At 37.2% G+C, this 12,310-nt stretch overlaps 1 protein-coding gene across 8 annotated transcripts in view; it reads left to right on the top strand.

Annotated features, from left to right (window-relative positions):
* LOC122400381 (LIM domain only protein 7-like) overlaps window positions 1-11,444 on the top strand; it is a 199,706-nt gene extending 188,262 nt beyond the window's left edge. For 6 of the 8 annotated variants that reach the window (XM_043401826.1, XM_043401819.1, XM_043401823.1 and 3 more), the window contains 10 exons: window positions 118-345; window positions 2,530-2,891; window positions 3,645-4,011; window positions 6,012-6,068; window positions 6,318-6,640; window positions 7,120-7,360; window positions 8,160-8,362; window positions 8,445-8,617; window positions 8,947-9,111; window positions 10,532-11,444. In XM_043401826.1, the coding sequence (XP_043257761.1) occupies window positions 118-345; window positions 2,530-2,891; window positions 3,645-4,011; window positions 6,012-6,068; window positions 6,318-6,640; window positions 7,120-7,360; window positions 8,160-8,362; window positions 8,445-8,617; window positions 8,947-9,111; window positions 10,532-10,554 (2,142 nt within the window). In that variant the 3' untranslated portion in view covers window positions 10,555-11,444. The remainder of the gene's footprint in view (window positions 1-117; window positions 346-2,529; window positions 2,892-3,644; window positions 4,012-6,011; window positions 6,069-6,317; window positions 6,641-7,119; window positions 7,361-8,159; window positions 8,363-8,444; window positions 8,618-8,946; window positions 9,112-10,531) is intronic. The other 2 variants (XM_043401825.1, XM_043401824.1) reach the window with 2 other exon arrangements.
* Window positions 11,445-12,310: the final 866 nt, after the last annotated feature.

Genomic DNA, 12,310 nt, shown 5'->3' with positions numbered 1-12,310 from the left:
TCAAATTTTTCACCTCGTATGACTAAATTATCGTTCCTACAATTATTGTTATTCGTATAATTTGTTTAACTTTCGAATATTACTATAGATTAATGAATCGTTTCTTTTCTGTAACAGATTTTGCCGTTAAATTTATCCAGCGACGAGGAGATAGTCACGGGGCTAGCGTTTCCTCTGGGACCACCAACCAGCGTGGAACCACCGAAGGAAAAGCCACCCCCGCCACCGGTGGATGTCAGCGACGAAGAGAGTCTTCCGATAGAACCGTTGAAGAGATTGAATTCCACTCGTAGAATAAAGAAGGAACTACGCACGAGGCGCTCAGATTTTCTTGGAATCGAAGGGGTACGTAATAAATAATAATAAAATTGAAATATAATAAGTAGATTGCGGGTGTTCATGCATTTATAGGACATTTTAATTCTCATGAAACTACAGAATGCATTTAATATGCAAGAATATAAAAAATACTTGAAGTTAGATACGAATTATTATACTTAGGGGTTGAGACAACAAAGCTCCCATTAATTCTATTAATAAACAAATAAATATAAAGATCCGTAGTGTAATAATAAGTGTATCGTGAAGACACAAACGCGATGAAAATATAAATATACAGGATATATTGTGATTTAAAGTTTCCAACTCTTTCCAAAAGTGTTATTTTATTAAATGTCAAAAATTACGTCCTTTTACAAATCTGATGACCTATGAATACTGAAATGATCTGTCCATTAATTTCTTTGGAAAGTGTAAACAAAGGTAACATTGTAGACAGACACTGGAGTAATGTATTTTAAAAATGGAGCATACATGTTCGTACGAACTTTGTTCGTCGTTTTTGCGTCCTTAATTCATCATCGATGTGGCTCCAGCATATTATGACGCAATCTGTACGTCACGGAGTATGAAATATTTCTCGGGTTCCGGTGCATTGAAACGTTCGAGCGATAGAATGCATGCGACGTTCGAAGTTTTTTTTACTTGCAAAACTCGATACTTTTTCTCTCATACTTTCGTTTCTTCTCACGCGTTTCCACCTCTTCGACGGCTTTCACTTGCTTCCGGGAGCTAATGTGTTCCGCGGCTGTTGATACACCCGCGTTTAGCGTTGCAAAAGATCGTATCGTCTACGTAACATCGTTTAATGATATTAATTGGAGCACGTGAATGGATTTACGTAACGGACAATAGCAATTATGTACGTCGGAGTGCGACAACGAAATTCACATGAAAAATTCACGGAATAATTCGAATTCGTTGCAAAATTCGTGGTAGTTTTAGACGAATTTTCTAAAAGCATTAATAAAAAGTAGGATCCTGCGATACATGTTAAAATGATGAGAGAAATTTATAAAATATAAAAACTACCCCCTCCTCCATGTAAATAAATAAGTTGTTTCAAAAATTTCATATTCAGTATAATTTATAATACATCTAATTACAACTTATAAAACATCTTCGAAGTGTATTTAAATATTTTTCTATAAATTCTTACTTCAAAAACGTAATTCAGTGGTCCCAAAAAATCTGGATTGATTTGGTGATGTTTCAACAAGAATACCAAATAGCTTCGAACATAATATGGGGAAGGGTACAGTAATGATTCGTAAAATGAACATCGATTCGGGGTAGGTATGTTAATTTTTCGAATCTGTATGATTCTTTGTCTGTTCTGTTCATTTGAAATCACCAATTTAATACAAATGTTAACAAAACCTCAAAACCATAAAAATTAATAAAAATTTATAAATTATATAACATTGAAATAACTTTATAATAATTATTTATTTTAATTTACTCAAAATTGAATGCATTTGTACCCATTCATCATATACTATTATATTATTAAACTGTTAAATAATTTCATGTGGCAAATAGCACACTTTTATGAATATCTTTCTAAAGTAAATAAGCTGACGAATCTTTACTAGGCTCCAAGGAGGGTCTCCCAAGTTGGGAGAGATAGTAATGTTCAATTTACGAATCACATCTGGGAGTTCATTTTAAGAACCACCACTATACTTGGTTATTGACATACGTTATTCGAGTCTCCTTAATCTCCACTCTGAATTTGAATTTAATTATCCTTCCATTCCTTGCAAGCTAGCTACCTAGCTCTCTCCTTGCAAGCTAGCTACCTAGCACACTCCTTGCTATCTAGCTACCTAACTCACTCTTTGCTAGCTAGCTACCTATCTCACTCCTTCCTATCTAGCTACCTAGCTCACTCCTTGCTAGCCAGCTACCTAGCTCACTCCTTGCAAGCTACCTACATAGCTCACTCCATGCCAGCTAGCTACCTAGCACACTCCTTGCCAGCTAGCTACCTTACACACTCCTTGCTACCTAGCTACCTAGCCTACTCCTTGCTAGATAGCTACCGAGCTCACTCCTTGCATGGTAGCTACCTAGCTCACTCCTTGCAAGCTAGCTACATAGCTCACTCCTTGCCAGCTAGCTACCTAGCACACTCAAATTGAATGCAAGGATATTATGTTAATATCTGTTCCTTCCATAACCACACAGATAAACGACGACGACCTGGAACGCGAACTGACGCTGACGAAGCCGCCAGACATGGCGATGATCCTCGCGGAAGAAAGGCGCATCGAGCAGCTTCATCGTCGGTCGTACGACACGGACAGCAACTACGAGCAGGACTCCAGCCACGAAAGGGACTCTGGTGTCGAGTTGGGCCACGCAGAAGACTGGTCGAAGCAGCCGGTCAGCCCTGACATGTCTCAGCACAGTCGTCAAAGCAGCGAACCGTTCGGCGCCAGCGTGACCTCGTCCGAAGAGGACGAGATCACGAAGAAAGAACGGGAGATCATCGAGGTCCTCGAGAAAGAGGAGCAGTGGCGGTACGGCAACAATTGCGAGATGAACAGGTAGGAATTCTTCGGGGCAGTTTCAATGACGGAGGGTTAGAGTCACACACACCTATCGATTTGGTTCGATGACATAAGCTTCTCTTTGGACCGGTTGTACAATATTCTTCTGCGATTTGTTCGGGGATCGGTGTAACGTTAATTTTTCTTTTCTCTAAATTTTATTTTCTGGCTTCTCGTTTATGCGGTATCTAGGTGTTTGTAGTATTTTCTCGATACGCTCTTATTTCTGTGGCGTTCTACCTTGAACCGCCACTATGTAACATATGCTTGCGTGTTCTTTAACTTCTCCTATACGAACTTGTTATGATTTCGTACGACTGGACGAAAATCGATGGTGTCCCTTCCGAAATTTCGACGGCGCAAAGTTGACAAAATTTTATTTACAAAGGAACGAGTCGTTTCGGGAGTAGTCGGAGCTTCGAAATTTAGGGAACCGACACCCGCGATTGTTCCAACGATACATCTAAATTACGTATCTCTAAGCGTCTCTTGTATGTATATATAAAAAAGTTATAATGAATTTTGTATGTCGGGATCAATGTACAAACGGTTATGAATAAAATAAAAATACTTTTACCTTAAACTTATGCTCCTTTCCTGGCGCTTGTATACGCAAACTATCGCTATCGCTATCACTACGTTATCTCTGTGTCTCGGATCGTGTTTTTCCTATGGTAGCCTGCATATTGTAGAATAAGAAGACAGAGAGGCCGTTGGCGTCGAGTAATTGAGAAATTCATGACAAAACAGTGACTTGGGGGAGAAATTGGCGCACAAGCTGCGCGAGCTCGAAGAGGAGAAGATGCAGCTGGAGCGGGAACGCGCCCAGGAAGCAGCCCTTCGTCGACAGAAGGAGACCCTTCGCAAAAACGAGGACAACCTGCGCAAACAGGAGGAGGCGATACGTAAACAGCAAGAGGAGACCGCGCGACAACAAGAAGCGGTCGAGGCGGAGGCAAAACGCGCCGAGGAGAAGAGACAGGAAGAGGAACTGAGGGCGCAGACGGAACAGCTGAGGATCCAAAATGAAATCGAGGAGGAAAGGAGGGCAGCGGACGCTCGTCGCAAAGAAGAGAAACGCATTAGGACCATGGAGTGCCAAATTCGCGAGCAAGAGGTATTTTTCAGTTTTTCCTTTCTTTACTGCCTGATCCGTGGTTGGTTTTTGAAACGTTTTCGTGGAAACGAGGAGTACGGTTTGCAGTACGAGACAAGAGCAATTCTAAGTTTGCTCAAACTCTTTGATATTTTTTCTTTTATCGTTGCCTATCATTTTTGGATAATTACGATTCAAAGTGCATCTCATGCTTCAATGTTAAATTGAACATACGAATTAGATCCATGCTTGTGCAATTCAATGATGCATAGACGAGAGTTGTTTGGGAATATTTTTTTATTTTAACGTTTCTGCCCTTGTGTATTGTTTCCAGAAAGCACGGAAACGGATAAACATTGTTTTACTAAACTAAATTTAACATAATATGTAAAACGCTTGCAACCATTTTCAAACATTAAATAAAAATTAGAATTTTACTAATAGAATAAAGTTATCATCGAAATTATATAAAATCTAACTGGTTCTTCAAAATGAAACTTGTTTCAAATCGATAGAGTAATTAGATCCTTTATAACATTTTTCAAAATTTTGTTTAACTGTAGTATCAATTATATTTATGTGAACTTATAAACATGTGTCGATATACTGATTCATAAAATACGACCTATCACAAGAGTCTAAATTAACAAATTTCCAATTCTTCGAAAGAACTTATGAAGGGATATTGTTAAGAATTTCATTCTCAGTATACAAATTTAACTCATTTTTAATTAAAAAAGCCATCATTAATCCAGTATTATATGCAATGTACAGTCGATAGAAATTACTGAAGTTTCTTTGGGTATATAATGTCAAAGTTAATGTGAAAATAAACATAGAAGACAGCATAAATTGTAGTAGCTGGTATAGTCATTGGATAGAGGATGAAGAGCCCTTTAAAATGAGACTAGTTTCAAGTCGATATCATAATTAGTTCCGGAGATATAAGGGTTCGAATCGTTTGTTTACATTTCATTGTACACACCGTGAGATCATTGAACTTTCACTACGGTCTTGGCAAGGTCGTTGACCACACGTGCTCGTAGTAAATAGTAAACACTACATCACTCGATCACGACGCACGTGGAAGAAAGTCTCACAACACTGTACCTCTTCTATTTAATGTTTATTCCAAACTGTCGATTAAAAATGTGTTTTTTTTGGAAAAGGCCTACGACAAACGTTAACATAGGAAAATATATACATTCTTATACGATTCTCGTTTATGGTAAATATGCAGTGACTCACAAATTTTGTTAAATAAGACTAACCTGTCGTCCAAACTTTACAGAGTGATTCTAGAATTTCCGACAAGTTGTAGCTATTTTGTAAGTGAAAATTGAGCAAATTGGTAAAGGAAAGTGTTGCATGGTTTGATAAGATATATTTGCAACGATGCACCTGTAAATTACAATTGTACTTTTGTGTTTATGTAAAACTGTACAATTTTCTTCGCTTTAAAATGAGTTATAACTCGTTCAAGAAAATAGCCCTTTCAGTTTATCAGTATCAAGAAGACTAGTCATGTTGAACACTTAATACGACTCAAGGTTCTCCTGTTGTTTAAATAAATTCTTATTTTTCTCGTATTATTCATTGAAGATAACATATTTTTATAGCTTCCATGTCTGTTATATCAAGTTTTCATCCAATGATTTTGGAGTTCAATTAAATGCTTCAAATAATTTACCCAATTGCCATAATTTAATTTAGAGGTGTGTTAGAGTCAGAATATCCATTATAATTGCAAAAAGTTTATTTACCATTCAAGATAGCGATCTTTAACGGCAATTTGATTTTCCTCCGACTATAGTATCTGTACGAGATAAAAATAACATAATATTTTCACTTTTTATTCCCTCCAAAGAATCTTATATAAAGTCAATTTAGTAAATATTATAAATGAAAAGGAGCTTGCACGTAAATTTAGATGCACTAACAGTCATTTTGAACTGCATGTTGTAAATGAAATATATCGCACTGTAAACGTTAACGGGCGTGTCGTTGATAATTATTCGCAGAACACAACATTGGTTGGTGCTGGGTTGAACGATCAAGAAGACGAGTTTGCTTCCGGGGTAAGGGAATTATTATCTTAAATGATTTTCGTTAGATTATTCGATGCTTGCTTTTAACAAAGATCAGGCAGCTATCAATTGAAGAATTCCAACTTTCACACTGTTCAAACTTTGTTGATGATTCGTTGACAATAATACAAACGAGAAGTGTGTACATAATAGAAAATAATTAAACGATACATTTTAATGAGAATAAAACAGATACGCGTGGAACGGTAGTTCGCTTAGTTATTAATTTTCTTCGAGTAGGAAGTTCTCAGAGTGGAAAGAGAATTGCTCCAGTTGGAGCAAGAAGAATTGAAACGACAACGCAACAACCTGGCGTATCGCGAACAGAAGCAGCTAAAATTGGCGGAGCAGCTGCAGGAACAATGGAAATCATTGCAAGACGTTGCTCACAGTTCTGCGAATAACGTTCAACAGTACAAGAATCAGCCACCGGTGAATTACAGGTCATCGATGCCTAATCTTCAGCTTCAGGACGTGCAAAGAAGAAGACCACCCCCGCCACCGATACCACCGGCGAAACCGTTGCGTTTGGTAGAACAGAGACAACGAGACGTTACTATCAGGTAAATAATAGATACGTCAATTTATATTTGATCCATATTTACAAAAAATATTCCTGTTCTTTGTTTTATCGACAAATATTTCTCGACCTGAAAATAAAGTACCGAAGAAGATTCTGTTCGCGAGTCAATCCTCAAATTGGAACAGGTCACTGTTACGTCAGCATTTGAACAGCTGCAAGCAGGAAATGCAAATTGGAAGCGGAACATATGCATGCACTGTGTGTCGCCTAATTTCCTGCTGATACTTTCCGCTTTGTTGCGTCTGACGTAACATTTTCCGACACGTCGTATCGGTTGCTTCAGTCATTAGTTGGAATTCGATCACCCTTAGACGCTTGAACTATTCGATGCTTCTTAAAACAGAAAACAAACGAAGAAAGTAAATTACGTTAGGTGTAAATTACTAGCAACGTGGACTGAATGAACTTTAATGGCAGAGAGAGGAGTGAAGTTAATTAGAAATTCGTTGAAATGAACAGGAACAGCAGAATCCCGTCCGCTGATTCGATTCCGCAGCAAGTGGACGCGTCTTTGAGACACAGTGCATCGGTCACGACGCTTTCCAGCCATGCGGGTCAACAGATGACCAGGCAGACGTTGCAAGCACTTAGTGCAGTTCCTCGACCACGAATCGTTCAGAGTGACCAGTGGGTCCAACGAAGGAAGAGCGACGTGCCGCGAGGCGCTCACGATTTGAACTACCAACACTGGCTCATACAAGTGAGTAACTGTTTAAACGCTAACAAAAGATAACCAATCTGACGAAAACACATTTTTATATTTTCAAAATTAGATACAGTGAAATTAATTTTAAACATTAGCTTGATCCAAACAACACAGAAAGATTTTCTACGTACAAGATGATGGTGCAAGAACGAAAGAATGGTGTACAATGTCTCGTGATGGAGATTTTAATCTGGTTAAATAATAATAAATGATCCTCTTTAATTGAAAATATTGAAGTCCATTGAATACTATAACACCAAGTTGGTATGGTTTTCAAAACCGATTTTGACTAGAATTTCTTTTTTGAAACGCTATAATAAAGAGCCATTTTTTCATTGGTGAGGAAAAAATAAAATAATGTGGAAGAAAGAAGATTTTGGGGTTAAGTAGTGTGTATTTATGTGTTTACATTTGTAATTTTTAAATTACAATGTTATGCAATTATTTGAAGAAGTTGAAACGTCGTTTTTCCTATAAAAATACATGTAACAGTTTTAGGTTTCTGCAAAAATGTTTGTTCTTGGATATCAAGGAAGAATACAGTAATAAATATACCAATAATATTTCAACTATACCTAGAACAGTTGTACGAACAAATATTATATGAAAAAATTGAATAGTACCTTTTTGATTTATTTTTGCATTCAGAATCATGTATTTCTAGGTTCTACCATTCGCCGTAGGTCTTCCCGCGCGTTAAAATTGCAAAAGTAACGGTGAATCGGCATTTCGTATGTTACAACCTGATAATAAAGATAATGTGTATTGCTGACGCTGCAATATTGTGTTGCAGGAAGCGGAACAGAGAAGGATTAGCGAGAAAAATCAGCGATCACCGGCGCGGAAATCTCAAATGCACGTAACAGGAACGTCCGTTCCTTACGCCATGGCCCCAACTAGAACGGACAGTAAACCATTACCAGATTCCATCATACAGACTCTTACGCAAAGAGTGCAGAACAGAGCGCAGGAAAAGCCACTGCCAACGAGAAGAAGGTCAATAGCCTTGTCCAGATATTTAAATAATATTTTACAATTCAATTTGATTCGATAAAATGTGTTCCCCTTCCGTTTTCAGGCTCGAACACAGTACCAGCCACGAGCACCTTTCCGCGTTGCAGCACCAATCGCCGCAACACGTTTTGCAACAACAAAAACCTCAACAACCACCTCCGATGAACCCTGAGAATCAGGAGAAGATGCTGAGCGTCAGCGGGAAGAAGAAGTGCTCGCACTGTGGGGATGAATTAGGTAAGATGAAAATGCAAACCCGTATAAATTTAGAAATATTTTAGAAAAAGAGTACATTTCAAATAGTGTGCATTGAGATAGAAAATGGAGACATCAACCATTAGAAGAAGTCAATGCAAAACTCGAGAGCTTAAGATTCGATCTTATACAAAGCTGTTTATCGTTTGGTCCTTAAACCATTGATTAGTAGTTTCCATTGTTGTACTTCTTTATTATTGATCCGTTACATTTTGCTATTTTTTATTTATGGTATTTTAATAGAAAGGCATAACTGATCTAATGGTTTAAGAGAAATTTAAATTTTCGTGTGCTTTTTTTCTGGGCGTTAGGTCGAGGCGCAGCGATGATCATCGAAAGCCTGCGATTATTTTACCATATGGAGTGTTTCAAATGCTGCGTATGTCATGTGCGACTCGGCGACGGACTAATGGGAACAGACGTGCGCGTTCGGAATCACAAGCTCCACTGCCATAACTGCTACTCCAGTGACGACGGTACCCACATTTCATTTTTGCTAAATGTCTAAGATTTATGGTAGGCAAATGCCAATTATCTTCAGCGAAAATCGATTCCCTCTCCGTGGTATGTTTAAATCAGTGACTCTTTCTAAAATTTTTCTAAAATTTCGTTTAGAATTTCTAACATACAATGTTATTTTAGCGCCATTTAACTTTACAACTTTTCTTATGGTCTACGTACAATGAATTCTTCAATATTCACTTCTGTTCTTATTGTTTATTTTCTCAGAAAAATATGTAATTTGTCATATCTACCACGACAACGATTTATATTTTTTTTATAAAAAACCGGACAAAATTTGGTACCAAATTCTGGTTAACTTCCGATGTAAATAGGAAATATATGTCTAGCAGAGACGAAAGAAAAGGATTTTCAGTTTCCACCGTCTTAAAACAGTCTAACAACGTGTATTAAAAATAGTTAAACTTTAGGCACGTGCAGTTCCGAAACTACTAGTGTTTTCTCCATAACTGAGCCATCGTTGGATGCGGTAAACCTTCCCCTTTAAAATGGCGTTTGGTTTTTGTCGATCCGACTTTCCGTTTTGGAGATATCGCAATTTATGTAAATTGTAATTTTTCTTAATTCGACTATCGCTGTCTCCGTCTGACGCGTCGCGCCGGACCTCTTTGTCTCGTGCGTGACTCGTGACTATCGTGGCCCAGTGACCTAGTTACTACGAGCACGTGCGGTCAACGACCTTGACAAGGCCGTAGTAAGAAAGTAAACAAACGCTTCGGACCCTTATATCTCCGGAACTAGCCACCGCATCGACTTGAAACTAAAATCGCTATATCTCCGGAACCAATAAAGCTATCGACATGTTCGAACGCTCATTTTAAAGGGCATTTCATCCTCCATCTAATGACTATACTAGCTACTACAATTTTTGCTGTCTTCTATGTTTATTTTCACATTTACTTTGATGCTACCTATCCAAAATAGTCTCAGCACTTCCTATTAATCATACGACTGGTGTGCGATAAAACTGAATCATAAATTGTTCATTCAATTGAAAATAAATATAAATTTGTATACAGGGTGTTTGCATAATTACTATGCCATTTTTTCGTAAATAAGTGTTTTCTCTGAATTTAACTACGGTATCGACTTGAAAAAAAATTTGTTTTCAAGAGCGTTTTATCTTCTATTGGAAGAAAATGACTAATTTACTAATACTATTAAAGTACTAATGCACGTTTAGAGTAAAAGTATTGAATATTTTTGTACAGATCCTTAAAATTCAATGCTTTCGTAATCGTAGGAAGTAAGAAGTACACATCACAATTTATACACCCATTATAACCCATAAATCGCTCTTTCTGCATAGCATCGCTTCCCCCTACGATGTATCTTTCTCATTAAGTTCACGCGATCCTAATCTTGATGTTTCAGGTGTCAAGTTCAGTTGCGTGTGAGACCACGGAGCAGTGGCTAATGGGACCACACTAACTTGAATATAGCATCTTCGGACTATATTTTATAAGTTATAGTTGACCATTTGGCTACCCGGTGACGCGCGATCGTGACGCCAACAATTTTCTTCTTTCTGTATATAAACGCTAACGGATGGAACGAATGGGAATATTCCTTCCGCGGACTCGAACCGGAAGCGGAACGTCGAGATTTCACGCGACGTCGATTTTTTTTTTTCATCGTGTGACCGTAGGACGGACAGAGGGAATGTAAATAATCGTGTATTTATGTAATTAGCGTAAAGATAGGGAACTAACGATACGACAGATCGCGTGGCAGCTGTTGTCGGCCATTATTAAAAAATGCGTCGTGCGAGAATTTAGCGTAATATCGACGAGAGTTCACTGTATATTTTTGTATGATAGTTATCCCGTGGTATTTATGAGAGAATCCCCAATGCGTAACGGCTATAATAACGGAATATTTCCCATCTACAAGCCCTCGCTACACTGTCCTCTATTCTCGGAGCTTTTTTTTTTCTCTAAATGCTTGGCAAATCAGTAGACCCGTTCGAATGAAATCGAACGATCGTCTCTCCTTCTACGGAGATCGTTTAGATTCTAGTTGATTCTATCGCGTAATACGGTAATTAACTGTAGCTGTACAATCGAGATGCGATTTCAAGCGCGAGTTTCTTTATTTTTGGTTTTTTTTTTCTCGAAAGCTCGATGCGTCGCGATACGACAATGGTCAAATTCCCTAGCGATCGATGATATTCGTCGTGTGCATTCGTCGTCGCGTCGAGGACGCATAGTTACTATTGTGAAATATTGTATAATATGGTCTCGCGTTATCGCAACATGTAATTTTATATTATCGAGAATAAATGTTTATTATAGCGAACGTGGACTATCACCTTGTCGCTTCGATTTCCTGTCATCTAAACGTCCTTTTCACAGATGCAAGACAACGTTCTTCGAATTCATCACATGGTAATTTACGCGCTTATATTGCTGGTAATAACATGTAAATATATACTGTGGACTTTTCATTTTTAGACGAGCATTATCGACGATTTATCGATAAGATATATTTAGCTGTTTCGATGACATTGAATAATGCGAAGCCAAATGTCATTGAACGTCAAAATTGAAAATTAACTAAGAAGGTAATGTAGATATTTTAATTTAGAATTTTAGATATATTTTTTTCAATAATTTAATATCACAGAAAGAATATTTATTATTATGTTATTTGAAAAAAAATTATCAGATTATTCTAAAAAAAAAAGATAAATGTAAACTATGAGTAGTAAAAGTTGTCTTTCTGTTAGTTAATAAAAAATATTCTGTTTTGTAAATCTTCTGAGAATTTTAATTCAATCTGCATATATTTTAAAAAGTGTCGATCCTCAACCCTTGGAACAATTTTATATTTAAATAGCAGATATCTATATTATACAAATTTTTCTATAGAAACGTGATTACACATGTAATTAAAAAAGTTTGTTAATATTATATTAAAGAAAACTTCATTGCTTTAGTCAAATCAGAGATCAAAGGGTTGCACTATGAGGTCATAAAATAATCGTTAGTCTTCAAGAAGTACGTGCAACAAATTAGAGCAAAAATGCATTATTTAATAAAGCACACAAATATTTTTATTTTTCTGAAATTTTTCTTAAAAACGACGACCTTGTTTGGTATTTCTTCATACATGACGCTATGGCGTTGTCGATACCTGTTCTTCATGGAACTA

Source organism: Colletes gigas, unplaced genomic scaffold, assembly GCF_013123115.1.
Source record: "Colletes gigas isolate AHSC1104 unplaced genomic scaffold, ASM1312311v1 Colletes_gigas_Sc00017, whole genome shotgun sequence".
Taxonomy (NCBI): domain Eukaryota; kingdom Metazoa; phylum Arthropoda; class Insecta; order Hymenoptera; family Colletidae; genus Colletes; species Colletes gigas.
Note: the sequence above shows the minus strand (reverse complement) of the source record. Positions and strands in the feature narration are given on the sequence as shown.